The sequence below is a fragment of the Aquila chrysaetos genome, chromosome 5, assembly GCF_900496995.4.
Source record: "Aquila chrysaetos chrysaetos chromosome 5, bAquChr1.4, whole genome shotgun sequence".
Classification (NCBI taxonomy): domain Eukaryota; kingdom Metazoa; phylum Chordata; class Aves; order Accipitriformes; family Accipitridae; genus Aquila; species Aquila chrysaetos.
The window spans coordinates 72165829-72193391 of record NC_044008.1 but is presented as its reverse complement, the minus strand read 5'-3'; the positions used below and the strand labels follow the sequence as shown (position 1 = coordinate 72193391).

Below are 27563 nucleotides of genomic sequence, written 5' to 3'. Positions count from 1 at the left end.
AAGCGAGGCAGGGCGGGCCCCGCCGCGCCGGCTCGGCCCGCTCCGGGCCAGCGCCCGCGTTCCTCGCCGCAGCCGCCGGGGAGGGAAGCGCCGCCGCCGCCGCAGCAGCAGCAGCAGCGCCCGGCGTGAGGCGCGGGGGAGCCCGCCGGTCTGCGCGGGGCTGGGGGCGGGAAGGAAGAAGGAAGGGGCGTCCGGCGGCGGAGGGAGGCGGAGGCGGGCCGGGCCTAGGGCGGCGGCTCCCGGGGCGCCCCGAGGGGCGGCCGGGGCCGGGCGGGGGCTGATGGCGGCCGTGAGGGGCCGGGCGGGCGCCGGTGTGGGTGTCCGGCCCGCGGGGAGCCCGGCGGGGCTCGGGGCGGGGGGGGTCCTGGGGCTGCGGGGCGGCTGGCTGGGGGTGAGCCGTGCCTGGGCCGGGGCGGCCGGGTCAGACAGACGGGGCTGGATGCAGGGTTTATTTTTACTGTCGGGCAGGGTTCGGCGGGATGGAGTTACTTCCCCCTTCCATCAGTGTAACTGAGAGAAAGGTTTGGCTGAGGTGGGGTATATGCAGTTTGGCAGGAGCGCCGCTGAAGTAGAAGCGATAGCTTAAAAACCAGCGGCAGAGGGAAACGGCGGTAACGTTTATTCTTGCTGGAACTGGGGGGAGGTTTTCCAGTTGTCGTTTAGTATCGAAAGCGAGAGGTTTTCTGTCTCCTAAAATTGTTTCCTTCTCTGTTGTCCTAGGTGTCGGCTCTTTAGTTTCTGCTGCTTTTTTAATTCTCAGTATCATTTGTATTTTACCTCTCTGTTGCAGTTCGGTATCTAAATCTGTTTACCGTGTCTCTTCAGCATGTGCTAAAGTTCCTTCTAAACGCCTGTGCTCAACTTCTTGATGATTTGTATCTGTCCGCAAATGTCTTAAGGAACTCCTGTCCATAATTTAGGGGAGTTAAGTATACAGCTGAGTTTAATTTAAACTTTTATATGTAACTTTCATATTGTGACTGTAAGATAAATTAGTGTAAGACTTCAGTGCTGTAAGATTATCTTCTGTTAAGATGCTTTGTCATACTCCTCTGTCTTCACACAACTCCTCTTTCAAGATGATCTTGCCTGCATAACTCAGGAAGAACAAGGCAGGCTCACAGTCTCAGGGGCGTATTTTTTTACAAGAAGATGTAGCTTTTTTTTTTTTTTTTAATTTTAAAATAACTTCACGTTCCTAAACTCTGAATAAAATTCAGGCAGTGTGAGTATCCTGTTTCAATTTTCTCTGAATTGAAAATGTGCTGCATTAGAGGTAAAAGCACTTTAACTTAAGCAAACGTAAGTAATGTTTCTGATGTTAGAATTGACTTTTAAAGACTCTGACATCATGCTCTTTTGTGATATATGAGAGGTTATTCTCCTGATTGACTTCAAAGCTGATCCAACAAGCTGCTCTGTTGTGGGTGGCATATTATTAACACTCCAACTAGGTGCTGAGGTCTGAGGTAGCGTTTCTAAGGCAGGGCAGGGTAAGGCGCTTTCTCTTGAGCAAAAGACCAAGAAGGTAATTCTGTGCTCAAAGATGTCTTATACTGGACTCTCCTGGGGTATGGTATCCCCTGTGAATTGTGTTGGTAACCTGAGTACTTCTCCTGTGACCTTTGCTTTTGGTCCATGCAAAGAACTTCTTTAAATGACCTATATTGCTTTTATTCCAGAAAAGAAAATTAGTTAATGAAATCCAAAGTGAAAACTGGAAGAAGGACACAGCCCAATAAAGTACATACATTAATTGCCTACTTCTTTTTGCATGAAAACAACACTTAGTAGTTTCAGATATTAATAGCAAATGCTTAGTTGTTGGTAACTAAAGAACTTGTCAGACAACTGTATTACAAAGTAAAGAATGTGGAGCAGGAAACCTAGGCAGAATGTATAATGGCAGTAATTTCCCTGTTGTGGTAGATGTGTAAACAAAGTAATGGGAGATAGGGAAACTTATCTAGTAAACAACAGGTTAATGTAACTGAAATAAACTTAAAATCATGTAGCTAGAGGACTGAAGATGCTTTGTTGTATTCAAACAGCTTCTTAGTTGATAGATTTGGAGACTGTACTGCTCTAATCTCACGTTTCTGTGCAAACTCAATCTCTTGTACCATGTCTGAAAGGCCACCAACCTTACATTGTTCGAGTGTGCAGGTGACCAGTCACAAGCATGGCAGTGGACATATGTAAGGATATATTTCATGTGCTGTTGTTCCCCTGTCCCGTTCTCTGTGCGATATCAAGGACTGAGCTTTAGCCTGTTACGGCCCATGAGATAAGTAAAGCGTGGTGCTGAGTGCGCAGAGTGTAGCTGACACCTGCCCAGGAGCGGAAGAAAAATAAAGGCTTTTCATTAGGATAAATTGTAGGTTTCAAAAGAATGAAGAGGAGGGTAAGTAAATTCTGGTCTTAAACACAGTCTTGGAGCTTGGAGAAGTCCCTGAAATCTCTGGACTTTTATTCTTTTCCTTTGGTAAGCCAGAAATTGTGGTGTCAGATGTCCACAGTAAGTAGTAATGTTAATTCAGTGTGCTCTAAAACGCTTACCCTTGAATAAAGGCATCATGTTCTAGAAGCCCTTACTGCCCTAAATGAAACAATCAGATGGCAATGTATGTTGGAAAATAAGAGCGTAATGTAGGCTTAGAGATTAGAGAAATGAAGATAAGAGTTAATACTGCGAGCCTTTATGAGTCTGTACTTGGTATTAGAAGAGATGTAATGTATTCAGAGTAGAAATCAACTCTGGAAATGCGTAAGGATGCCACATGTGCCCAATAAAGGGGATGAACAATGACTTTTCTTACTCTAGGTAATGTAAAGTGGACACTAGAAAGGGTGAGTTGTGATTTCAAGGGGAGGATGGTAGAACAGTGAAATACTGAGAGAACAATACCATGTGTCAGGACTGCTGAAGAATGCAGCACTTAAAGGGCAAATGAGGGAGTTAAGTAAGGCAGTGTTGGCTTTGTGCCTGCTAGATAGCGAGAGACCTGTTCAAAGAAAAGCCTCCATACAAAGTTGTATAAACTTTGATATACTGTCTCACATTGATGGCCCAAGATCTCTGACGGTCAGAACCAAACTTGCAATGCTATATGCAACTGACCTTATTCCTGGTGTCCTCTCCTTGATGTAAGGCTACAAGTTGACCGTGTTTTGAGCAAGAGGTTGGAGCAGACTAGCTCCAGAGGTCTCTTTCAACATAAATTATGTTGTGATTCTACAATACTTAGAGGAGAAATGACAAGCATAAAAGTAACTCCCAAGCTACTTGTAGGGCAACACCATTGTCAGATTTCAAAATTCTAGCTAATAAACAAATAAGTTGTTTATTGTATTTTAAACTTTCACTTAATGTTGCTGGGGAAGACAACTTATTTATACTGGCATGTGACATCTAGGAACCCTACTCATGAAACACTCCTCATTTTCCAAGCTCCTGTACAATGATTGGAAAAGATGCTCTTTTCTCTAAAGAGTTTATATTTCAAGAGACACCAGATGAATAAATGAAGGAAACAGTGAGACAATATGAACAGGCAGTGATTTCAGTGCATTAATAATACAATTATTAAGCTTTTTTGAGGCATCATGACAAAGGAGAGACTTAGAATTTGATGGAGAGCAGTTTAGTGCCTTTATTGATTGGTTCCTGCAGTCTAGTTCTCTTCTCCACTACTTTTTGTGTGCAGAAAAAACTTTTATTCCAAGTGCCTTTTTGATTTAGTGTTTTTCAGCTATTTTAACCTCTTCCTGACTTTTACAAAGCTAAGTTGGTGTGAAGGCTTGCTCCCACTGAGTAGTCTCTTCTTTCTTGCCCTGTGACAGTATCTGCAGCTCTTATGGCTATAGCTCATAGCTTTGTGTAGCTCACCAAAGTTTTGTTAGGTTAAGAAAACACAGTTTGCAGTTTCATATGAAGATGACCACGTTTACAATGTGACGTAGTGCAAAAGAAGTCTTCATATGGAAAAAGCAGTACTTACGTGAACTAATTCTGTTGAAGTATGTTGTTCGTAAGGTAGTGTTAGCTTTCATTACGTATGTGTGAGGCCTTGATGTAGGTGTTTGTGTCTGTAGGTATCTACTCAAGCATCCCGTCTGTGGATTTACAGAAACCATGTTAATCAGCTTTTCAAGAGGAGTATCTATTCTGTAATGAAAGGTCTTGTATGGGCTTTTAGTTTTGATTTTTAGCAGTGTACTTTGAAGACAGAAAATGCTGCGTGTTCTGTGTACCAGGTATGTGCTTTCTGGTATACCATACTGTTAAAACAGGATATTTAATTACCTCAGTTCCATCTTCATCTCCCTTTTGTTTTATGATGGAGATTTGTCAGTTAATATGCCGTGTATGAGTCCTTTAATGCTGGTGTTTAGGAGCATTAATTGCTCAGTGTGGTGGGAGAAAGGACTACAGCAAGCAGAGTGGTGCATCTTCATAGTTCTCAAACCATCCTGATGTGAAGGCATGGACAGCTTGTGCTATTTCTTCCTAGTGGAAGGCTGGATCCACGTTCTGAGAAATAAGCAAACAACTGTATATGCTGTGGAATTAAGCATTAGTGTTGAGGAAAGGAAAGGATATGAAGGAGAGGAGGAAAAATGAGATTGCTCAATTAGGTTAGGCAGGAATATTTTTTTTATTATTATTTTTTAAAGAGGTCCTCTGGAGAACCCTTCTGAGACTCAACTGGTGGGAAACAATGCACAAACTCCAGGCCTGCGAGGCTTCTCCATGCTTGGGATCTTTTCATTGATGTCTCTTGCTGTCTCAGATATGCTATTTCCTGTCTGGATGTTGTATTTTTGAGAAATTGATGAAATTTGTGACATGGAGACAGTTGTCTAAGTATTTTCTATTGTTGCTTTGCGTCTCTATTGCACAGGTCTGTAGGGGAGGCAGCGTCTTCATTAGGCTTACTGGAAAAGGACATGGGATACAGAAACGAGCTTGTATTTGCAAAATCTTTTTCTTAGTGCAGGCTGGAATGGAAACTGCAAATTTGAAGATATGTGCAATCTGGGAATAATTTTTCTAAATTCAGCTGAGTAACACAATCATAGATAGCTTGAGGAAAAGCAGTATTTAACTTTTAGGGAGCAAAGGCAAAACTGCGAAGTACAGTGTTGTCTGTCCCTCAGAAATCTCTCTCTAGTGTAAGAGCAAGATGTAAGGCCTTCAGAGGCACTGCAGTAAATAGTGAAAGCTTTAGGATGATCTGTTAGTATTCCCCATTCTGTGTTTATTCCTTCAGTGCACTGATGCATATCGTTATGGTATGCGTAAAGCTGTTGTTGATTGCTGATGTAAAAAAAAAAAAGTGTACCACTTGTTTCGTTATTCGTAGGATTGTGGTAAATGGTTCGGATCCACAAAGTAAAGGGTTTGGCTGTGTGGGGGTTTTTTTGTGCTACAAGTGATTGAATTCAGCTTCTTTTCTGGATGTGTGGGACAGAATCCCAATTATTGTGTCATAAAAATATATGACCCGCTGTTCTTGTCAGAATTGTGAATTATTTGTTCTTGGACAGGTTAACTTTTTAAAGCTTCTGTTAACATGGCAAGCCCAGCAGTTTGAAGGCAGAAAGTTAATAATTATTGGTCAAGATCCCATTTCCAGCCTGAAGCAACAAACCATGAAGATTGCATTGGCTAGGAACACTTAACTTCACCCAACGGCCTTAGCCTCTGTGTGCCTGTTCATTCAGGAGCATTGTGAGGACTGAAATTTAACCACCTGGAGAGTTAGCACTGAAGTATCATCTTCTTGAGACGAACTGGAAGTAAAGGGAATTGCTTGGATTTGGGCCAAGCTTTGCATAGTGTACGTCCAAAAGTACCAATTTACTTGGCAAATGAAATTTTAAATCTTTTAAGGTGATATTTAGGTTCTTTCACACAAGTCCTTTATTGGAGTAATTCTGCACTGGAGGCTGCCATATGCTAACTTAGTTTCATGAGTTTTGAGTATGCTTCAGAGCAAAATCCCCTCTCTTTGGCAAGAATAGTAACAATACGTGCAATGTAGTGTAAGGCTTCCAATCAGACCAGTTCTGTCATGCAGTATTTGCCTGTGTTGTTGTTACTGTGCTATCTGCCTTCTCTGTAGTTTCTTGCTGTGGAGCAAGGCAGTTACAGTAATGAATTCTTTTGGATCCCCAGGGCTCCCGAGGTATCCCTTTTAAGACCTGATTAACAGATGCATCGCCATTGCCTTTAATGGAGTCCTTGATGACCAGTATCTCTGGAAAATAAAAAGCAAGTGCCTTAAGTTGAAATTGCTCAATTAAGGCATCTGAGAAGAGTTGCTTAAAAACTTCCTGTGTTAGCCAAGGCCAGTCCTGCCCCCGTTGGAAATCCTGGGAGAGAGGAAGCAGAGGAGCAAGTTTTGACAACAGAGTAGGTTAGAGTGGCTGAAATATCTGCAATGTGCTGTAATCCCTCTAAGTTTTGCAGGTGTTTTTTCTTCCTGCTTCACCCCCTGCGAGGAGAGGAATTCTAAGGTGTCGGGTTATTTACCAGTCGTCTTTATTCTCTGGGCACTCAGAACTATTATCTCTGATGAAGCTGATTGTTAGTCTCTTTGGAGAGACATGAGAATATAATGGTAAAAAAGGGTTTATTCTCTGAGCTTGCCTGTCTTGCCTTCCTGCTCCTCAAAATTCCTAGCTCTCTGTTCGTTATCTTTCTCTTCTATTTAACTCTCTCCTTTCTGAACAGCAAGGTGTGTTATTCTGCTGTGCACAGTCCAAATCAATACGTAGCACAGCAGTTAAGTTAGTGTTCTAAAAGGTGAGACGACTGATAGACAAAGGATAACAGAAGATCAATAAAACACAGTAAACAGTGGTGTTTGCCCATAAAGGCCAGAAGGGTAGCGCAAATGAATCGTTGTATGAACTGGGCTTTAATATTCATTACCTAGTGTCTCTGTGGTTTATAAACTGTTATGCTCTCTGACCCCACTGGTGTTGGATGACAGCAGCATTGCAGAAGAATGTCCCTTAGTGCTGGTGAACGTATTGCATGTCCTGGACCACTTATCCTGTCAGTGCAGGATTGTTATCCTGAAGCTGTGAGAAGATGGGATGGTCAAACTTAAAAGAGGATTTCTTAAAAGAGTGTGAAAACGCATATTCAGGAATTGGGGTGCTCTTCTAAAGGATCTCTTTTGAGTCTGAAAAATTGCTTTATTGGGTTTTGGTAGCTTATGCAGAGGACTGAGAGCTGTAAGACTCTAGATTTTACTCAGGATTTCAGGTGTTTTGTTTAAATTATACTTCAGTTGTAAAATAGGACTGCAAAAATATGAGCACAAACCAAGCTGCTGTATCCTTTGATACTGGGAGTTTCAAAGCAGATGACAGAGCACTGAAACGTAGATGCAAGCTGTCATGAGCTGCAATGAAGTTCTGATCTGAAATTAAATAGAAAGGTGCAAAAATAATTTTGTTTCACTGGAAGTCAGGATTAAGACTGAGGAAATAAAAATGTCTGTTTTATGAGCCCAGACAGACTCAAAGAATAAGGCTTCTTGCAGAGGAAGGGCAATAGTCATGCTCACACACTTGTGATTGTGGTAGCTTGATAGGGAAATATTGCTTAACATGTGATACTAAAAGCAGACAGTGAAAGTTGTCATCTTAAGTTTGGTGTTCTCTGCCTCTTGGCTTCTAGTTGCAGTATGTTGTATTACCTTCTCTTCTGAAACTTCTGAGTATTGAGAACCTGCCTGTGCAGGGCTCTGCTATGTTTCAGGGAGCATCCTCTAGCTGAGGCTGGGAATGATAATCTCACAACCGAGTCACAGAATTCCCATAGCATTCCCATACCCCTGCTCCCTGTCCACCGGTCACCTCCTACCTCTTGTTCCTGTCTCCCTGTGCTAAAGTGGCCAATGCAAGGTGAAGATTTCTGCTCTGGATGCCTTCCAAGCTGGGTATTTCCATTCTGCTTGCTTAATACATATCTGTCATTTCTGTTGCCCGGAGGGGCTTCACTTTCTTTCCTAATACTCTTGTGTAATGTTTGGGGTTGAACGCATAAATAAATGTATTTTTGTGGTAAATGAAACTGATCCTTAATTTTCTTCTTGTTTGTAGCTGCTGTGAAGTTTGATAAGGCTTATCTTTGTAAGACCTTCTCAGTAGCAGTTCTTTTTGTCTAATCACTTTCACACTTCTTCCTTTTCAACTTGACTTGAAGTATTAAACAAATGAATTGGGAGAAGGGGAAAGAACTAAGGGGAAGATAATCCTGAATGTCTGTCAACTGAAAAATGTGCTAGTTAATAAAGGCTTTGCCAGGTCTTTAATAAACCTTCTGAGTAAATGCGTGACAACTTCACAGAAGTATTTTGAGGGGGGGAATAAAATTGCTACTATTCTATTTACATGTTATTTTAGTGAATAACAAGAGACGTGGATGGAGAAAGGACCAGCTGTGCACGCAAACTGTCTCCTGTTTTGTAATTCCAGTCATCATTCCCTTTATGACAACAGGCCAAGTTTTCCAAGATGCCTTAAAACTGCCTAGGGGTTACAGGCAAGCTGAAGATCTGTGCCTAACAGTTGTAGAAAACTCTGAGTGTGTGAAAAGATCAGTTTAGAGGTGTGTTGTATTTAAGAGCATAAATATTTGGTTGTATGGATCTCCATTTCTTTTGTCGTGCAGCTTTGAGATGTGAATTGGTAGTTGTTTCTGAGTATTGAGCAGATTTTATGAACCTTTGCTTTTCTGATGAGTTGGGACAACTTTTCAGTTTCATTTTTATTGGCCAAGTTTTAGAAATTCTAGCTAGTTATTTATTATTCTATCAAGCTAAACTTCACAATTAAAATGATAAAAATGAGTAAATCGCTGTGCTGTACCATGAGTGTTGCTTTAGTACTTTACTTTCTCAGGATATATTTTTAAAATCTGCTTCTTGCATCCAGATGCCCTAAGCAGTATATTTACCAATAAAAACTGCTATGGGTCGACTGTCCTGCAAATTTCTTTCTCTCTCTCAGCAATTAAAAGCCTCGCTTAAACAGCCACACCCCTGGTGTATGGTGATGTAGGAGGAAGTGAGTATGTATGTACTCACAAACTTATTAACAGCATATGTAATTCAGAGCTTGTATAGCTGCTTGACTCTCTTTGATAAACAAATGCATGGTGGATTTATTAAGCATGTATGCAAGAACACTGCTGTATGCCTAAAATTAGTATTGCCTGCATAATACTGTAATTGAACAAGGCAGGATATGGCTCAAAGACACTTATTTCCCTTTGCCCTTTTGAATCCATCTGGTGGCTTTTGCTGTTCTTTTATCTCTCAGCAAATGAAGACCTTAAAATTGATGACCTAAAATTCATTTCCTTGAAGCTACTTTAATGACACTTTCTGTGCATGTGCGTGCACAAAATGTAACCCGCATACAGTGGAGTGCATTTGTTCTTACCTATTCTATCAAGTAGTTAAGACTATAGACGTTATTTCTGTCTGCAATATTAGAAACTTTTACAGTGCAGAAAGGTATTTGCTGGACAAACATAACACTGATAATACCTGGTTATCGAATAGCAAATATCATAGGATGCGAAAGGGAAGATTTTAGCCCTTTTTTACAAGGAAGTAACTGCAAAGGAGACTGACAGTAGAGAGCTTGCATGAATACTACTTGAATTTAAAGTGGAACTGGGGTTCTTCTGAAAAATTAATTAAAAAAATTTTTTTTTAAGGTCTTTTCTTCATATTGTGCTGTGAATTCAGCAGGCAGCTGGGGAATTGGAGTATGTATTGCCACAAGACACCCAACTTCTGACCCTTTCATTTTCAGCCTGTGGGGTTGTCGGATTAAATTCCTGGAGACAACTACGTTGATTAACATTTGCAAAAGTGAGATCTGTGTGCGTGTTTTACGGCTCCATATGTAAATTTAGTATGTGCATCTCTGAAATAAAGAGGCCTGGAGGAATGATTTCATTTACAGATGTTGTCCCATCATACTAGTCTACCTGAGGTCTACTTTCCACTAAGATAAGGACCTATGTCTGTGTCTGCATGCTATATGAGTGAATTATACCATATAGGAGCAAATAATTGCTTTCTGAGCTGAGAGAGAATCAGTAATGGCTGTCTGTGTTGCTTCCTGCATTATTGATCTTTGGAAACTACTTTTCACCAGAGGCAGTGAGAACACTTCAAGGAGTGCTGAAAAGTTCAGAAAACTGTTAACTAACTTAAACCTTTTAGAGAGGTGTGGGTTTTTTTTTTTTCTCTTGTGTTTTTTTTTTTTTTTCTTTTACATTTGTGGCCTGATTCACGTAGTGAAAGACCATGTTGGGGTAGATCTATGCTGCTAAACAAAAAAAGGAGAGGAGAGCATTGTTTGTGGTCATCCCAATCTTATTTTGGTTGCTTTTTTTTGGAGAGCATTCACATGACAAATTATCTTTCCAGGTGTGTTAACCCCACCCACATTTTGAGAGAGAAAAACAGAGTAGGAAGGATCCACTCATGCTTGTTGCTTAGGGGTGTGAACAAAAGGGCTTTAAGGTACATAAGTACCTCACTTTGTCATCACAGTATACTGATTTTCTTTTTCCTTATGAGAAATACGGTGTCTTGATATCTACTTTTATGTAAAATGATACTGTTAATTCAGATTGCTAGCGAGGTTTGTTTTCTTTCATGTATCTACCTGCCATGGTTTCTTAGCAATTAGGATTAAAAAAATATGTTGTGGGAGGTGCTCATCATTTTCTGACTCAGTTCATTTCAGTAAGAGTCAAGCCTGTAAAGCAGCTGTTAAGGTCAGGCAATCTGTAATTGACCTATCATATGTAGCAATTAAGATGTATCACAGCTTTTAGAAATAGGAGCTACCTCAATCCCTCTTGGGGAAAAAATAATAAAAAAACCCCCAACAAAACCAAACCACCAGAAAGCTTTCATATATTAAACTGATCCATTAACTATTGCTCTGTTCTGTGTCTAATGCAAGAAATGGAGGGGAATGCAAATCGAGCTAGTGGCTTTGATTTTAGTAGCCTGTTTTTTAGCAGGGACCTCTTTCATGTTTTGGATAACAAAGTCCAGTGAAGATTCTTGTCAACGTGTCAATAAGGTTACACTTTGAAATGTTTAGAGTTATAAATACTGTGTGAAAAATAAGAAAACACATATTTAAATGAGAACACAGATGTGGATGCTTTTGCAAAATACTTCTACTTCTTTTGCCTTAATACTTTTGTGGTTTTTGTAAAATATTTGAATGTACTGTAATAGAATGACTAGGAATTTTATGGTTGCTTCAGCCCTGTGCACTTGAGTGGGGTTTTTTGTCTGTCTCTCTCATAGTCCAGTATTTTTAATCATAAAATGCTTAAACCACTCTTTAATGCAAAAATTGATCTTTGAGAGACTATACTGAAATGTGTATGACAGTTGCAAGGCTCTAGAAGATTTTTGACAAGCTGTAAAAACCCCGAGACCCCTTTCATCTTGATAGTTAGTTGGGAAGCTGGGAAAGTCTGCGTTGTCTGTCCTAAGTTTTTTTAATTGGGACTCACTTAGTATCTTTGCTCATCGAGGTTGACAGTGTTTCTGTGTTGTGTGTTTGGTTTTGTGGTTTTTTTTGAATAAGCAAAAACTTTGTCTTTAGCATGGGAAAAACTCAGATTGTTAGGGGCCGTCTAGGTTCCATTTCAGTCTTGGGAAAATTTCAGTATCTTGGATGTTCTCCTGTCCTCATCACTCTGCACTGCGTCCTCCAGTTGGAAAACTACAATGCTGCCGAACTTTTGCATTTTAGTTTCTAGGTATTTGAATTGAACATAAATCTGAATGAAATGAGATGAATGTTGCCTTAAGCAGAGAGAGATGTCTGGTACTCGCCAATTCTGAGTTTGACATTTTGTTTTCCTGCTATTCTTAGGACAAGGTTTCTTCAGAGTTGGCTTTACATTTTGTTAACCTTCTATGGATCCTTCTATGAATTATAAGTTAAAGGAATTTGAAGCATAGAAGCTATTATTAGTAGTTTATGATCTCTGCACACTTGTTGCTAGAATAAGATGGGTTATGTGATTCTTCAGCTACTTTAACTTGGTTCTTAGTCTTTGCTATTGCTGGTTTAAGTTGTTAGTAATTCTGTGTGATCTTATTTGTTCAAAGTGCTGTGTGAACACTACTCTTCAGTGAGGTAAGCTAAAGCAAAATTTTTCTCACCCTCCTAATAATACTGAAACTCAAAATAACATGATTACCTGCTCAGGGCTTTCAGAGAGGTCTGGAAATCTAGTCCATAAGCCATTTCCTTCCAAAATCAGATCATGAAGGGCTTTTTTGTTCATGTGGTGCTGATTTATGTTTCTTACCTTTGCAGTTTCCAGGTAGCATGAAGTGCTGGTAATACCTTTCTCCATTAATTTTTCATGGAATCCAATGACAGGCAAGACTACTCAATGAATGGCATACAGGTATTGGCAAGATTGCCTCTCGAAGTGCTAGGAGCAATTGTTTAAAAAAACCCTTGCAGAACAGACTAACTTTTGGGTTGAATTACTTTTGAATTACTTTTGACCCACCACTTCTCAAACTCGATTGCAACTCTGAAAAGACTTGCATGTTATGAAGTCCTATTTATTGACCTTTTCCTAAGCTTTTCTGTCCTTTGGACCCTCTGGGGATTATGCTTGCAAAAACATCTGAGAAATCCTGTTCTGTTCTATCTGGAATGCATTTTCTGCATTTATCAAAGACACTTTTTGCTTTCCTTCGGTAGATGAGATGGAAAGAAGTAAGCAAATGTAATCAACGTGCTCTCTAACAGTAGTTCCCTATGTCAATAGTTGTAACTTGCTATGTATCTTCAGGTACCTTAGGCTAATTAATTTTCATGTGTTAAGTACAACTACCTTTCTAATTAGGTATGAATACTTTTTTATTTGTATTAAATGCAGATGTAGCACTCCTCCTTCCCATAGACAATTTAAATGTTCTGAAAGTAGCCTTGCTTTGATTAGTTGTTCTTGTTTTGTTTTGTTGCCAACTGCCTCGGGATCCAAAAGTTGGAAAAGTACCACCAGAGCTGGGGGATGAGAAAGATCAGAAACCAGATAATCCTTGGATAATGACTGCATTTTGCCTGGGGCATGCCAAGGTCCTAGGCACCTGAAGTCATCTACATTTCTATAAGGAGTTCTGTATTTCTTGCACTTCTCACAGGGTCTAGAGTGGTTGCAAAGGCAACAGCACTGACCTGGCTATATTAGAAGAGCTGGAGATAATGTGCTGCTGCTTCTGGCTGAACTTGCCTTGGTAAAAACCCAACAGATGTCAGTGTGAGTGAGTAACTTTCTGTAGACAACAACGTAGGAAGTTTCTTTTAGCTGAAACCTACTGACCTATCCATTCCCAATATGCGTGCAAAGACACGTTCACAAATGTGTGACAATGCAGGATGGCAAAAAGTCCTGCTGAGACTTGTATACATGAAGTTGTGAGGACTTTGCTGGCAGAGAAGAGGGTTCATCGAGTACGTGCAGTGTTGCAAAGATATTCCCCTTGTCTGAGTTGGTCTGTGAGAGGTTGAATGGAAAGATTCCCCCTTGCCATGCCTTTTTTCTGCTCTGCCATTGTGACTTTCTGGAATATGTGGCATCACTGGTCCATCATGGTTCTGTAGCTGTTTGTTTGGTGGTTTTTTGTTGTTGTTGGTTTTTTTGTTTTGTTTTGACTTGGGTTTTTTTGAAGTTACTACCTTGCTGCTTAGGGATGTGTGCTTGGTCCAAACCTAAATACTTTTAAGTATTAAATGCTTTAGTCCTTTTTCGTTAAACCAGCCATCTCTAATTTTGAAAACATCTCTGAGAAATCAAGAAACCATGACTGTGTACTATGTTTTGTCCTGTCAGGTAAAAAAGCCTGAAAGCACCTTGCATGCTAATCCTCTGCAAAACATGAAATTAGAATGAAGGTTGTACATATGAAATACAAGATTTGATGAATCGTTGAAAATCCACTGGAAAAAAAAAAGTTAGATACCTCTGGGGTATGGTTTGTAAATCTGTAAATTCCATTCCTTTTTTAATGACCTTTCATAACTACATTCTACATGGGCACCTAGAGTTTGAGTTATTAATTGGTGCTGCTCATCTGTGTATCTGTGTTTAGCTTCATGTGGACAAGCATATTTAGTATCTTTTCTGCTGTTTTCATATGAAGGTGTATAATGGTTGTTTTAACTTCTCAGCTGCTGTGAATATTGACTGAATTTTTTTGTTAGTGAAATGAACGTAAATGTAAAAAAGTCCTTCAGTGCTCACTTGTTACCTGTAGGCAGTTTTACTTATTGATGTGCATTTGAATTGCTGGGAAAAATGAGCCTGTAATACAATTCTGATAAGCCCTTTTAAATTTAGGATTCAAGGCAGCTTATTTTACTTCATTTTGGAAACATGCTTTTCTATAAGTCACTCAGTCAAAATTTCACCCAAAGATTTTATAGTGACCTTTAATTTAATCAGTGATGCGGACAGCATTTTCAGCTGTGGACTAATCCGCAGAGGTTTTAGATAATCTTTCATCAGATTAATGGGAAGTTGATTTTTTTTTTTTTCTTTCCACTGAGATAAGAGGGAGAGAGTTACAGTGCTGCATAGTTTTATATTCTACCTCACCATTTACCCTCTCAATAGGATGTAATTTATGTGTAAGCTTTTGATGTTTTATTTCTGTAATAATAAAACATTTTCTGTCAAGATGCAGAACTTCTGCAGCACCAGCAAATTCCGATTTAGTCTCTCCTCCCTTTTAAAAGAGAACAAACGCAGCAGTTATATATTTATTGCTCAGGATTGCTAATGGACCAGTGTTTTTTTTACTTCCCTTTGGCTTATCAGGGTGACTCTGAAGAGAGTGCTTCAGCCAGGTAGTATAGCAGTTTTAGAAGAGTGGAAAAAGCTGGCTTTAGACTGTGACAAAAGTTTGCTTCTGAGTATGCCCTGGTTTTAATGTATTTACTTCTAAAGCCTTTACTGCAGGAGTTTCAGATCTAGGTCAGTAAACCTTTGTTTTTCTGGGGCATTTCTCTTCTCACTCATGACCAAATTAGTTTTTGGGGTAATTTTGATGCCAGCAACTAGTTACCTGGAAAAATAAGTATTTGAATGTGCTTTTTAAAGTCGGCAATATATGATACAGGAAATGGCTAAATCTCAAAAATCTGTGATGGAGGGGGAGAGGGAGGATTTGGTTGTGTGGGGTTTTTTTTTATTATTTTGTTTTGTTCTGTTGTGGGAATTAGGGAACTACTAAAAGGTCCCTTAGAACTGTTTAATGTTGAGTGTTTTGGAAGGAGAAGATGCTACTTGTTGCTTGCAATTATGAATGATAAAGAAACAAGAATAAAGTAGTTCATAGGAGAAGAACACATGAATGGAGAAAGTATAATGTGCTAGCATTTTCATTTTTTCTCATTGTGCCAACTGGGAGTAAATGTTCTTTAGTGAAATTACACTCTGGTGCAGTCTGAATCTACTGCAAAGAGCAGAGGAGTATGTTATTGAAAGTGTGTGAGTAATCTGGAAAAAAAAAATCATAGTTTGAGTTGACTATATGGTAAAAGCAGCTTTTTGCTATTACAACAGTTCTGTTCACAGTGCTTTCCTAACATGTATAATACTCAGTATTGAGGAGCTTCACCAGTAGTATTGCAGTTGGTTGGGAAACAAACGTTAGTCGAGGTTGTGTTGAAATTGAGCTCTTGAAGAGCTGCACATCAAGAACAAGTTTCTGGGCTCAACTTGTAGCTAACATTACCAATACTCACTCCATACCTCTTCCAGCATCTCCTTTGAATTTCAGAGAAGCAGTTCTGTTGCAAAATAAAATCTGACCTATGGCGATTGAACAGTGCTACACTGATATGATGGCAAGGCAGCAACCTCTCTCTAGGCATGTCATCAGATTTGTTGAACTCCAGAAGTCCTTCTTGCCTCAGTGCTGACAGGCTTCAGCTCCCAGCTCTGGCAGCTCGGAAGCGCTGCGCTAACTACCGCAGGCGTGTTTTGCTAGCTAGTTTTCTGTCTCACGCTTAGCAGATTTGCTGCTGCTCTGTTTTTAATCTAGTGTTGATGCTTGTTGCTTCACTGGAGTCCTTTTGGGAGCGTGCCTTCCTTCTGAAGTCCAGCAGAGCACAGGCATTGTTCTGTGAACAGTGTTCTGTGAACAGGCCAGAGGGATGAGGAGCCTGTCCTGCAACTGCGATTCATTCTCTTTGCGGAAAGCTCCTTGCGATTCTATATGCTCTTGTTTTTAAAAGAATATATGTCACAATACGTAGCAAAGTAAAGTGGCTCTTCTCTACCCACTGTTTATTGTTCTTCTATGAGTTATTGCATGTTTTGTTTTATGCTTTGATTTAACTTCTTTTATTTTTTCTGTTAGGGAAAATGTTCCATTTCTTATAAATATCACTTCATTTGAGTCTTCAGAAAAGCATTAAATAGGAAGAAGTTAGATTTTTCTGAGTTTCTGGACAACCTTTAACTGCTTAGTTTGTGTTTGTTAAAATTAAACTGTAGTGCAGCTTTGTGAAGTTTTTCGTGTTAAGTGATGTGTCACGGAAGGAGAATAGGAAAGAAAATTAATCTTTTATTGGTGAAGGCAGAGAAACTAATGTGGTAGCTGACTTTTCTGAGGTTTTTTGGGGAAAATGTTAATATAGAATAGACTTGCTTAGCTAACATTAAACAATTTAAATTTGCTTATTTTTGAAGCATCGTAAATACAAGCTTGTATTAAGGACCTTATTAGCAGTGCCTGTCTTAAAAAAAAATTCCAGTAGTTTTGAAGACTCCTTATTTGCCATAGCAATTTTACTAGACCTTTCTGTCCTAGACTTTAGTAAACAACCCTTCTTATTTGTCTCTTTGATAGGCTTATAGTTTTCATTAAAAGTATCATCTCATTGACAATACTTCAAAATCTTGCTTAGGATCTTTCATTTAAGTATCCCTAAGCGTACTTAAATGCTGTTTTTTTAGCTTGGATTATTCTTAACTTATAAGCATTTGCACAAAAATATAATCTTTTTTTTTTTTTTTAATAAGCCTCAGAGAACTCTTGATGGGAGGTATTTTAGCTGTTAACCAGCTTAGCTGTGATAACCTGGTTCACCTCTGTTAGAGGTATGTGCTATGGGAGGTGTGTGTGTATACTATAGTCCATAGTGGGTGGCATCATCTATTTTGGCCGTGATCCTAGTGTTGACTTCTGTTGAACACATTGAACTACATTCTTTTAATAGTACTTGATACAAAATTTTTCATTTCTGTGCTTGGATTTAAAAGAGGTTTTATTGGGGTTTTGTTCCTCTTTCCTCCCCCCTCTGTATCTCAAATCCAGTTGTGTGAACTTCAAAGGTGAAGCAAAACTTCCTGTTGGAAAGTAAGCTTTAAAGTATTATCTTCAGGCTGGGTAACTAGATCTCTGACACAAAGATTTCATGGGGCTCTTGTGGGATGGTAATTACCAAGACTTTCTATGTAGTTCATTTAAAAGTAATGACTAGTAGATGTAAAAGGAATAATAGATGTTCACCATGGAATATATTAACTCATGGAGATGCCAGGGGAATTTAATTTGTCATAATTAGAAATTTGAATGGGGATAGGAAAGGATGTTGAAATTTGTATTTTGTATCCTTTTTTGTCTTTTATGGTATAAATCTGCTGGTTGAGGTGAAATTTATGTGACAGATAATGTCCCAGTAGCTGTGATCTCTGCTTCAGTGAGGTCATTCTGGGCTAAATGGGAATTGGCTTTCTAGACTACTTCTGCGGCAAAGTGGTGGTAGTGTATTATTTGGGATGTAAACTTCCAGTGATTTAAAACATTGCTTAAATAGAGACTGTAACCGATAAGGATCACTAATACCACGCTTTGTTTTGAAGGACCTGAAACGAACGAAGACTTCTAGCTCTTAACAGGACGAATTTTGTCTGGTGCTCTGAGAGCTCTCTTACTTATGCTAAATAAGTGTAAAGAATAGCAACAGTCATCTTGTATCTCTCAGTGTTGGAAGGAAGATACTGGCTGAGTCTCTAGTAAATCAAGTGGAGTCTCTAATTTCTGAGAACAAATATGAATTTCAGATCCCATTGGCTTGTGCGTGTATTCCCAAACAGGGAAACATTTAGCATACTTACAGCCTGGTTTGGGAACAGTGGCTTAATGCATTAGGGTGGTCCTGTCTATGTTAATACAAGATCTTCTGTAGCTCTTCTGTCACACCACATAGATTTTGCAATGATAGTCTAAAACAAATACGCTACTTCTCCTTCCTACCAAATGGAGGATAGATTTAGAGTATGAATCATGTATCTGTCTTCAGTCCAGCACTTGGAAATGACTATCAAGTAACCCAAAATAATAAAAAGAGCCCCACCAGTCCTAAAGAACAACTGCTTTTTTCCCAGTCTAGGTGATGGCAGTTTGCCAAAGCAGGAGGTGCCTGTTGAAAGAGTGATGGCACAGAAGGATTATTGGGGAAAGCAGAGATGTAAGTAGTTAGAAACATCTTTCCCTTTGAACAGTGATGGCAATCTGCATGAAGTCAAATTGTGGCATTATCAATAATCAAATTAGTGGCTTCCTGAATAGTATTTAGGGCTTGTTCTTCTGACACAACTGACGGGTACAGGGGAAAGTATTACAATGCTTTTTAATAACCCGTAAGGCTTTTTCTTTACTTAGCAGGAAAGGAATTTCTGTTTTGTGGAAAACACTTTTTTTTGGTCTGTGTTTAGTAGCAACGAGCAGGAAAAATACTGAAACAAGTTTTGAACCTTGCTGCAGATTTTTATGAAAGCTGTTTTACTAATACAGCATACCCTTTCCCCCTTCTGTAGATGTTGCATTAAGTAATAGCAATGTGATTGGAATAGCTGGCTGTTGCAATATGTGTGAATTTAGTTACCCAATCTGTCTTGTTTCTCCAACTGGATGATTATGAAAAACATTGAATTGCTCTACTGAATATCCCTTACTTAATTAGTAGATGCGGCTAAACTGAACTGTGTATGGGTGGATAAAATAAGCATGGTGTATGCAACTTTGACCTGTTCTTTTAAGTTAGTTCCTAGTTTGCTGCTTTGTGTATTGGTTGAATCACTTTCTGAATCCTTAATGTGAAAATAATTGCTTTGCTTTATCTATAAAGTTCTTAGTGTAGTTGTCCAAAACAGGCACTTCAGTGCGGTGTGTGTTTTCTCAGTGCTGTGAAATAGGTGGTGTCTGGAGCTAGGCTGAAGAAGGCTGGGGTGTGTGTTTGTCCGCTGCCGGGAAAAGGAAGAGGGTTTGCCAGCTCTGGAGAAGGCAGCTGATGCTGTTGGGCAAAAGGACAGATTGCTTGGGTGCTGGGCTACTTCTATAAACACTCCCAATTAGTCATTCCTGGTGTAGGTAAGAACACATGTTAGTGTAGTGACACTTACAAAAGGTATCGTGGCCTGCCTTGACCCAGCGCTGCCCAACACCTGGTCTCTCCCTGGGTGTCCCTGTTCGTCAGCAGGTGCATCACAGCGTGGTGGAGACGTGTTGTCATCTGCGTAAAAACACATCCTCCGCTCCTGCGCTCTGCTGCCTCGCCGCTCAGTAGGGAAGGGCTGGGCGAGAAATATTTTCTATTCCCAGGCAGCACGCGTGCACTGTTCGCCTGGCTTGCTGTTACCTGTTGTTGTAGTGCTTTAAGAGCAATGCCTCTAGGTGAGGATTATAAACTGCTGTTATGTGGGTGATGGGGGTGCAGTGCCTTAACATAAGAAGTGGAAGTGGCGGTAGTTAGTTGGCAGCTCTCTCATTCCACCCTGCAAAAGCATCCAAAGTTCAAACCTTTGGGAGAAAGGAATTATTTTCCAAGCAGCCTTCTTCCCCTCCAGTTAAACGTTCATGTTTTGAATCATTTGAAGCCTGAGGATCTGAGATTATTATTCAGGCTGGCCTGCCACATGCATAAAACTGATACCTTACATCTTCAGAATCAACAACAAAAAAAAAATAAAGAGGCAGCCAGAGAAGGTTGTGACAGTGTGGCTTTCAAAAGGAGGATCAATGAAAACCTATGTTTCTGCAAGTATCGATGTAATCTGCAAGCAGTCAGTTTGGAGTTGTGCCCCTTCAAATGAGGAGGCAGGAATGCCAGGTTTTCAAACAGCTGGGAGAGGAGTTGAGGAGTAGGAAAAAGGGGAGGCAACGAGTGAGGAAAACGTAGCTGGAAATTGGTAAGAAGTGAATCTGTTAGAATGATTTAAGGGGTAAAAACGTATGGTTCAAGAACCTGATGAAATATCTTTGTTATCAAAACTGAACACCTAGTGGAAGAGCTGTCAGTGGTGGTAGCAGTGGAAGAAGTCAGGGATGTTATTGTTGTATTCGCTATGGAAAAGCTTCTCAACGTCTACTTTGAAAAAAAAATCCGCAAATCCTTTGCAATAGAAAAGAGAAATTGTGCTCAGGAATGGATGGGAAACATGGGCCCGCCCGGAGCAGGGGAAAATCTCCCCTATCCTGTGTTGGGGGGGAGAAATAGCTCTCAGTAGGATATCTGGTGTGTTGAAATGGGTTAGAGTTGTTAAAAGCTTGGAATAATGTAGAGAGAGTGCTACTGTTGTAATCCCAATTGATATTCAGAATGCCTGTAATGAAATATCTGCTGTTGGCCAAAACACATGTGCTCTCTTAAGTAAATAGCATTACAATATTTCTCCTGTGTTGTACACTGTTTTTTTAATGTACCAGTTGTTTGAAAATTTGATAGAAGATACAGCTTTGAACAGCTGTGCTTGGGAAAAGCATGAACTGCTTGTAGCGAAACCAGCCTATAAACAGGGTTGATTCAGAAAGTTCCAGCAAGATCAAAGAAGGCTAAAAATGATTATTTGCCAAAATAGAAATGGTTGTTCCTGGAAACCAGTCCCGTCAACTGAAATGTCACTTGGGCCAGACGTTGAGGGCATTGGATACTACAGAGTTATCTTGTATGTCATGGGCTGACGATGCCAAAGTGCAAGCAGTTAGATTATGTCAGTGTTCTGCTGCTGCCCTGTTGATAGTGCTAATTTAAGAATGTGCTTTTATAAGACATAATTCATGGTATAGTAACATGTTTAAGGGTAGGCAAATATTGGCTAATCAAGAATTTCCTTCCTTTCTATTTAACTCATTAATCATGATGTAAAAAAGTTGTTCGTTCAGTAAGCAGTAAAATCTTTTTTCAGTACATTTGGTGTGTGCAAGTAAACTTCATCTGTTTCAGGTAATTAGCACTGCATTAGCACAACATGGCAACTGGTGTTTAAACACAAGGTAATTAACTGTACAGTGTAAACATAGTGTGCTAAAGAGCTAACCGAAACCATGAATTTCTTGCTGATCGAAAATAACACACTAGAAATGTTATTTGGGGGTCGGAAGAGTAGTTAATTTTTTTTCTCCTGTGTTGCTAGATTATTGATACACGGTTAGTGCTGAGTGGGCAGAAGAGAAAGGGTCGGACATTTTAAGCTGATGCCAACAGCATTGTGTGCAAGTGCAGCTCTTGTGTGGGTTTTTTTTGTTGTTGTTTTTTTTTTCTTTTTCTTTTTTTTCCTTCCTTAGTGTATAGTGTTGTAATGGCTCAATGACCTGGAAGAGGTGTAGGGTTTTTTTGTACTTTCAAATTTTAGTTTGGTTGTCTTGCAATTTCACAACTGGCACAAAATGTTAGAGATATGTGATAGCTGATGGTCTAGCACTAGGGAAATGGCAATAGGGTTGGATACATGTCTTGTCCAGTAGTATTTTTTTTCCCTGTCCAAAATAAACTCAGGTGCATTTGTCTAAAAAAAAAATTGGGAAATTTGCAGTTTGAACTATGTGAACTGGAACTATGTCCATAGGAAGCACGGATTCTATATGATGCAGTTCCCAAGTGTGCTAATCCAACAGGGAGACAAAAGACCAAGTTTCTTACCAACTGTAACATTCACCAAGTTATATACACATATGACTGATAAATGCATATCTAAACTTCTGAATAACTGAGAGTTCTTACTGTTGGGGTAAATAACTACTTGACCCACAGATGTGGCAGGAAAGGTGACAATCTGCTGAGTCCTAAGTGGGCTGGAGATTACACCTCCATCACTGAAGGCAAGTTCTCCATTTAATACTTAGACTTTGATATGTGAGATGGATTTTGGGGAGGACAAAAGAAAACAGTTCCATGATAAAAGCTGAAGCCAGAACCTAATCTTGAGGCAGAATTTTGATTCTTAAGCAGTTTGTCAGAAAAATGGTTAGATATCCAGTGAAAGCGTCACCAGGTTCTGAAAGCTGCTTTTGGTTCTTTGAACCCAAACTGGCTCCCTGATGTATACAGCAGAACTGGGACTGAAAACTGAAATTAAAATTTCTGGAGGCTTTGCATGAAGCAGGATAGAGTCCAGCTCCTTCTGTACGATCTGATTGGCAAGCACACGAATGCTAGAAGAAGCAAGGAATAAACTAGTCAACAATTTAGGAGCCATAAAATGGACAATTATAGTGAGTAGGAAGTTGCGGACAGATATTCACTTCTGTTCCAACATTACTGGGTAAGCTGGATAGCAGAGATCTGCTATTGTAAAATGTTTAACCCAGCTTATTTTACTGACGGGTTAAAAAATGTTTACATGAACAGCTCCATTAGCAACTGTAAAGGGCTGCAACCTTTAGTAGGAAGATGGCGGCAAACAGGTGGCACTGGCTTGCTGGATAGTACAATCTGATATCACAACTGTTTGTGAAGTGCACATTTCTTCACCACCATATAATCATTCTTCTGAACTGCTCTTTAAACGTCAGCAAAGGCCTCTCATTAATTCAGCTTGACAGTTTGATTACAGCATTTTAACAGCTTCTGAAAAATAATTCAGTTACCGAAGTGGTAAACTTGCTGCCGTGACAATGAAGATGAAGTGCTGCCTCACAGCCAGGAAGGCAGAGCTAATCTTGTAATTCCTGATCCATCTTTGTGTACGGTCACCAGTGCCTTGGTTTAAATGTGTGGTATTTCCTCTCCATGTAAATATATGCTAAGTCCGCTTTCATGGGTCAATAAAATGCTTGAAATAACATGTAGATATAATTGATGTAAAAGGCACGTATGTTAGTGTATCTATTGCATAAGCAGCCTGTGTGCACCGATGTGATCAGAGATCAGTATTTTCAAAAAGTGCTATTGCTTTATCAGTGAGAAGAACAGTTGTCTCTGCTGAAGTGTAAACATTCTTACAGCAAAACTGCTAGCAGTAATAAATTCTCTGGGTATATATGTTATCTGAGATACAGCATGTTTGAGATCTATCTGCAGAAGTCTGACTTACGCTTTTTTGACAACAGTTAGTTTGATACTGTCCATTATTGAAGGGTTTGAAGCTACTTCATCTTGTTGTACTGGGGTTCTGCTAAAATACATTTGTAAAGGGTGTCTAGTCCTGAATTCAGGAGGATAACTTTTAAAATTAAGTTCTGTCCAATTCTGCTTTGGTTTGCTTGCAATTATTGGACTATTGTGTATCCTGATCATTTGTCCATAGCTTGCAAAATCTGGAAAGACAAAGACTACATAGAATCATAGAATCATTTAGGTTGGAAAAGACCCTTAAGATCATTGAGTCCAACCATAAACCATGATAACACAAGTGATAAAATACAATTTAAAACTCTACTTCCTATAGACCAGTTCAAATAGGTATACAAGAGAAGGTGCTGTCCCACACATGAAGACTTTTACATATTTCTGACCTTGCTTTGAGTTTCAAATTTGCTTTACTTAAAGGAGATAGAAAGCATTAATTATTGTATGTAGAAGGAACTGAGAGTTGGGAGTGAAGAATTTTGGTGTGCTGGGGTGGGATGGGGCTTCTGGAACTCAGAAGTGCATCTAGTGGAGAAAATAGGAAGGTGGCGCATCAGAGATGAATTATAATTTCAGAACATTTGAAGGCAATTTTAACAGCATGGCACTTCTTAATATTGCCATTTTGTGCTATGTGCTATATTAACTAGCAAACAGTAACCTAGATCTGTAATTTTGAGTATAAATATCTTCTGCTTGTTGTTTTTTATGTGGGTTTTGGATTTTTTTTTTCCTACCTAAAATTGTGTCAGACTCTTCCTTCAAGATCATCTGAGAGGGTCTGGTAATGCTCTCTGTTCCTATCCATGATTGCCAAGTGTCCTAAGCATGTTTTTCTCCTTGTCTGTCTTCGAATCTGTTATTACATTCAATGATACTAAGAATGAGGTAGTTAAGCAGGTGTGAAGGGGATATTAACTAAAATATAGATATGTTTTTTGCAATGAAATAAATCGACAGTCAGTTTCTTTAGCAACAGTCCATGATTTGACTAGACAGCTTTAAATCCAGTGAGATGAAGAATGTCCAGATTGTTTAAATTTTTGACTGACCTGTTGTGCATAACCTGTCTCTTGTGTTTGGCTTAACGCTTGAAAATAAGGATGTTCAAAGGGGGGAAAAAAATGCATTTAACATAGTATTAAATTTTCTTCACAGACTCTGACACATCTCTGGGACCTGCAATGACAAGTCAGAACAGTAGCCATGCAGAGAAAACTGGTGAAATGTCCTCAAAGCAGTCAGCACCAAAAGTGCAGGTCCAACGATCTGTCTCCAGAGAAACCATCACTATTCATTTCTCTGCATTTGGGAAGGAGGAAGAAGAGGAGGAAGAGGAGTTTAAGGAATTTCTTGATGAGGAACTAGATGACCAAAGCATTGTAACAGCACTTGAAGCCAAGGAAGACCTCTGCTTTGAGCATACCGGCCATGATTTTTCTGGTCCAGCTACCTCGCTTAACATGGCCGACTCTGCATCGCTACTGTCCTCATCACCTGCAGTTCTGCCAACTGCAGAGACTGTAAAGCTGTTGGATTCTCCTTCCACATCCCAAGTATTCAGTGCAGTGCCACTAGTCCTGTCTCCATCATCACACTCCTGTCATACAGTTAGCTTATCAGGTGCACCACCACCTGTGGAACAGAAATCCAGCCTGTCTTCTTCCCCATCCTCATCCCCTTCCAGATCAGTTGTCTGCTCTAGTGGATCATCCACAGTTTCTAGTTCAAAACCTTTTAAGGGTTTAGTCAAGTCCCTTTCAACAGATGTGGAACCAAAAGAACCCACCCCACCGATGCGACATAGACAGTTAATGAAAACCTTAGTGAAATCTCTGTCTACAGACACTTCTAAACAAGAATCTGAAGCTGTGTCTTACAGGCCACCTGACTCAAAACTGAACTTGCATCTGTTCAAACAGTTCACTCAGCCTCGAGCTACAGGTGGTGATTCTAAAACTGCCCCCTCATCTCCATTAACATCTCCCTCTGACACTCGTTCCTTTTTTAAAGTACCTGAAATGGAGGCTAAAATTGAAGATACTAAAAGACGCCTTTCTGAAGTAATCTATGAGCCTTTTCAGCTGCTCAGTAAAATAATGGGTGATGAAAGTAGTAGCCACAGGCCCAAAGCCTTATCTTCAAGTGCTTCAGAACTCTCAAACCTTTCCAGTTTGAATGGCCATTTGGAAAGCAATAACAACTACAGCATTAAGGAAGAAGAATGTGATTCTGAAGGGGACTTCTATGGAAGTGACTCTAACCTGAATAGGAACGATCAGTCAAAAGTGGCTGAGGAACATGCAAAAGAGACAGAGACCAAAAGCTCTCAGTCTGCAAGCACAAAGGACGTGAGTTCGAAAACTTCACTTGTACTTGAAAAATGTTCATTGTCTGCACTAGCAAGCAGAGAGGATGAGGAGTTTTGTGAACTGTATTCTGAAGACTTTTCCTTGCTAGAGGATGAAAGCAAACCTGATAAACCTACCGAAACTTTGCTCAATCCAGAGATGACTGAGGAAGATGGTACTATGCTCAGTAGTGAAGATGAAAATAATCCATATGTGCAAGAGCCTAAAATACCAGTGAAAACTTTATACTTCTTAACACTGTTGGTCTATGCTTACTTTATTATCCCTCTCCCTGGCTACTTAAGTGGACTCTTATTTGGAATGGCCGTTGGATTTATGATAGCTGTCTGTGTGATTTGGCTTCTTACTCCACGTACTCCTGAATATCTCAAATTGCATAGAAGTATGACAAAGCAATGGAATACAGGAGCTCTAGACATCAAAGAACCTGAAATACTGAAGGTGAGGTCACAGCACTTTGTGTGTGTGTCTGTGTGCATTATTTTAGGTAGAAGTAGTAAACTAGATTTATTCTGAAGGTGTAAATGAGCTAAATTATCCCCATTTGTAAATAGAGTATTGTTTTAGGGTCAGGTGGCTTTGGCGGGGGCACAAATGGTTTAGTACCCAAGAATATGTAAGACTTCAGTGTCCTTAAGGATTAGTAGAAAACCAGAATTGCTTCAAAAGTAAAAGGGCAAATAGTTTTGCTGATGGATTTGAAATGATCCGGCTGAACTACTGAGAGCAAGTAGTGTCAGAGTTCAGTGTGTAAAATAGCATTTGTGCTTGAAGCTGCATCTTGTGAGATACATTTTGTTTCCGGGGTATTTTACTGTCTAGGCAGTAATTTGTCTGTCTTGTCTGTTCAGTCTAAGCAGATTCAAAAGTGTTGTGTTCAAGTAAAGCATAGATAGTTGGAGAGCATATGGATTCTCCTTAAACATAAGCTAATTAGAATGGGAGAAGGAATGAGTGATGAAAGGGACATACTCATAGGTTATGATGTCTGTTGTTCTGTGTGCTGCTATCTTGAATATTGTACTGTATAATATGGATTACAGTTCAGTAAAACGTGTGCCTGAGAGCTGGGTTTAAATCAAGCTCTTAGAAAATTTATCCTCCCTTGCCTTTGCCCTTCCACATCTCCACTTCTTGTTCGGATACTGCAAGTTGCTGTCGCTTCATATGCCTGGCGCATTGCTGTCTGTCCAATTGTGATCCGTACAACCACTCAGTTACTTCAGTGGCTTTGTGCTTCTTCCTTGTTCCTATCCTGCCTCTCCTAATCTCTATCTGTGATGAATTAAAATAATATTTTCCCAATTCTGAACAATAAAGCATCTACTAGTTTCTGATGTGCAACAGAAGCATTTCAGAATGATAGTGGTACAACCTTCACTTGATATCACTTGCTTATCAGAGTATTTGTGAATGCTTTCTTGTATTTGTGTAAATATTAAATCCATCCTGAGCTTTCTGAAGGTGCATCTCCAGTTGTATAACACCACAAAGGTTGCATTAATTTAAATTCATGCAGTATTGGTTATATGCTGTAGCATCTATAGTGTATTGATAGCTAATCTCATGTATCTTTAGGTAACTGAAAAGTTAGAGAAATCATAGAATAGAATCATAGAATCATTTAGGTTGGAAAAGACCTTCAAGATCATTGAGTCCAACCATCAGCCATGCCCACTAAACCATGTCCTGAAGTATCCCGTCCACTCGCTTTTTGAATACCTAAGGGGTATAAAAGCC

At 39.7% G+C, this 27563-nt stretch overlaps 1 protein-coding gene and 2 long non-coding RNA genes across 8 annotated transcripts in view; 1 reads left to right on the top strand and 2 right to left on the bottom strand.

The window, feature by feature from the left end:
- TEX2 (testis expressed 2) overlaps nt 1-27563 on the top strand; it is a 56604-nt gene that overhangs the window by 129 nt on the left and 28912 nt on the right. For 2 of the 6 annotated variants that reach the window (XM_041123972.1, XM_041123973.1), the window contains exon 2: nt 24610-26264. In XM_041123972.1, coding sequence (XP_040979906.1) covers nt 24636-26264 — 1629 coding nt within the window. In that variant the 5' untranslated portion in view covers nt 24610-24635. Of the gene's footprint in view, nt 1-387; nt 1599-6632; nt 7169-7696; nt 7959-18524; nt 18574-21447; nt 24039-24609; nt 26265-27563 lie in introns of those variants that run through there. The other 4 variants (XM_041123971.1, XM_030014309.2, XM_030014310.2 and 1 more) reach the window with 4 other exon arrangements.
- Nucleotides 18-24705, bottom strand: LOC121233362. Its single transcript, XR_005932563.1, has 3 exons — nt 24608-24705; nt 17976-17984; nt 18-160 (listed from the first exon to the last, which is right to left on the bottom strand). It is a non-coding gene; the product is annotated as an uncharacterized LOC121233362 (long non-coding RNA).
- LOC121233361 lies at nt 1531-11243 on the bottom strand. The gene is made up of 3 exons (XR_005932562.1): nt 11232-11243; nt 5508-5510; nt 1531-1616 (listed from the first exon to the last, which is right to left on the bottom strand). It is a non-coding gene; the product is annotated as an uncharacterized LOC121233361 (long non-coding RNA).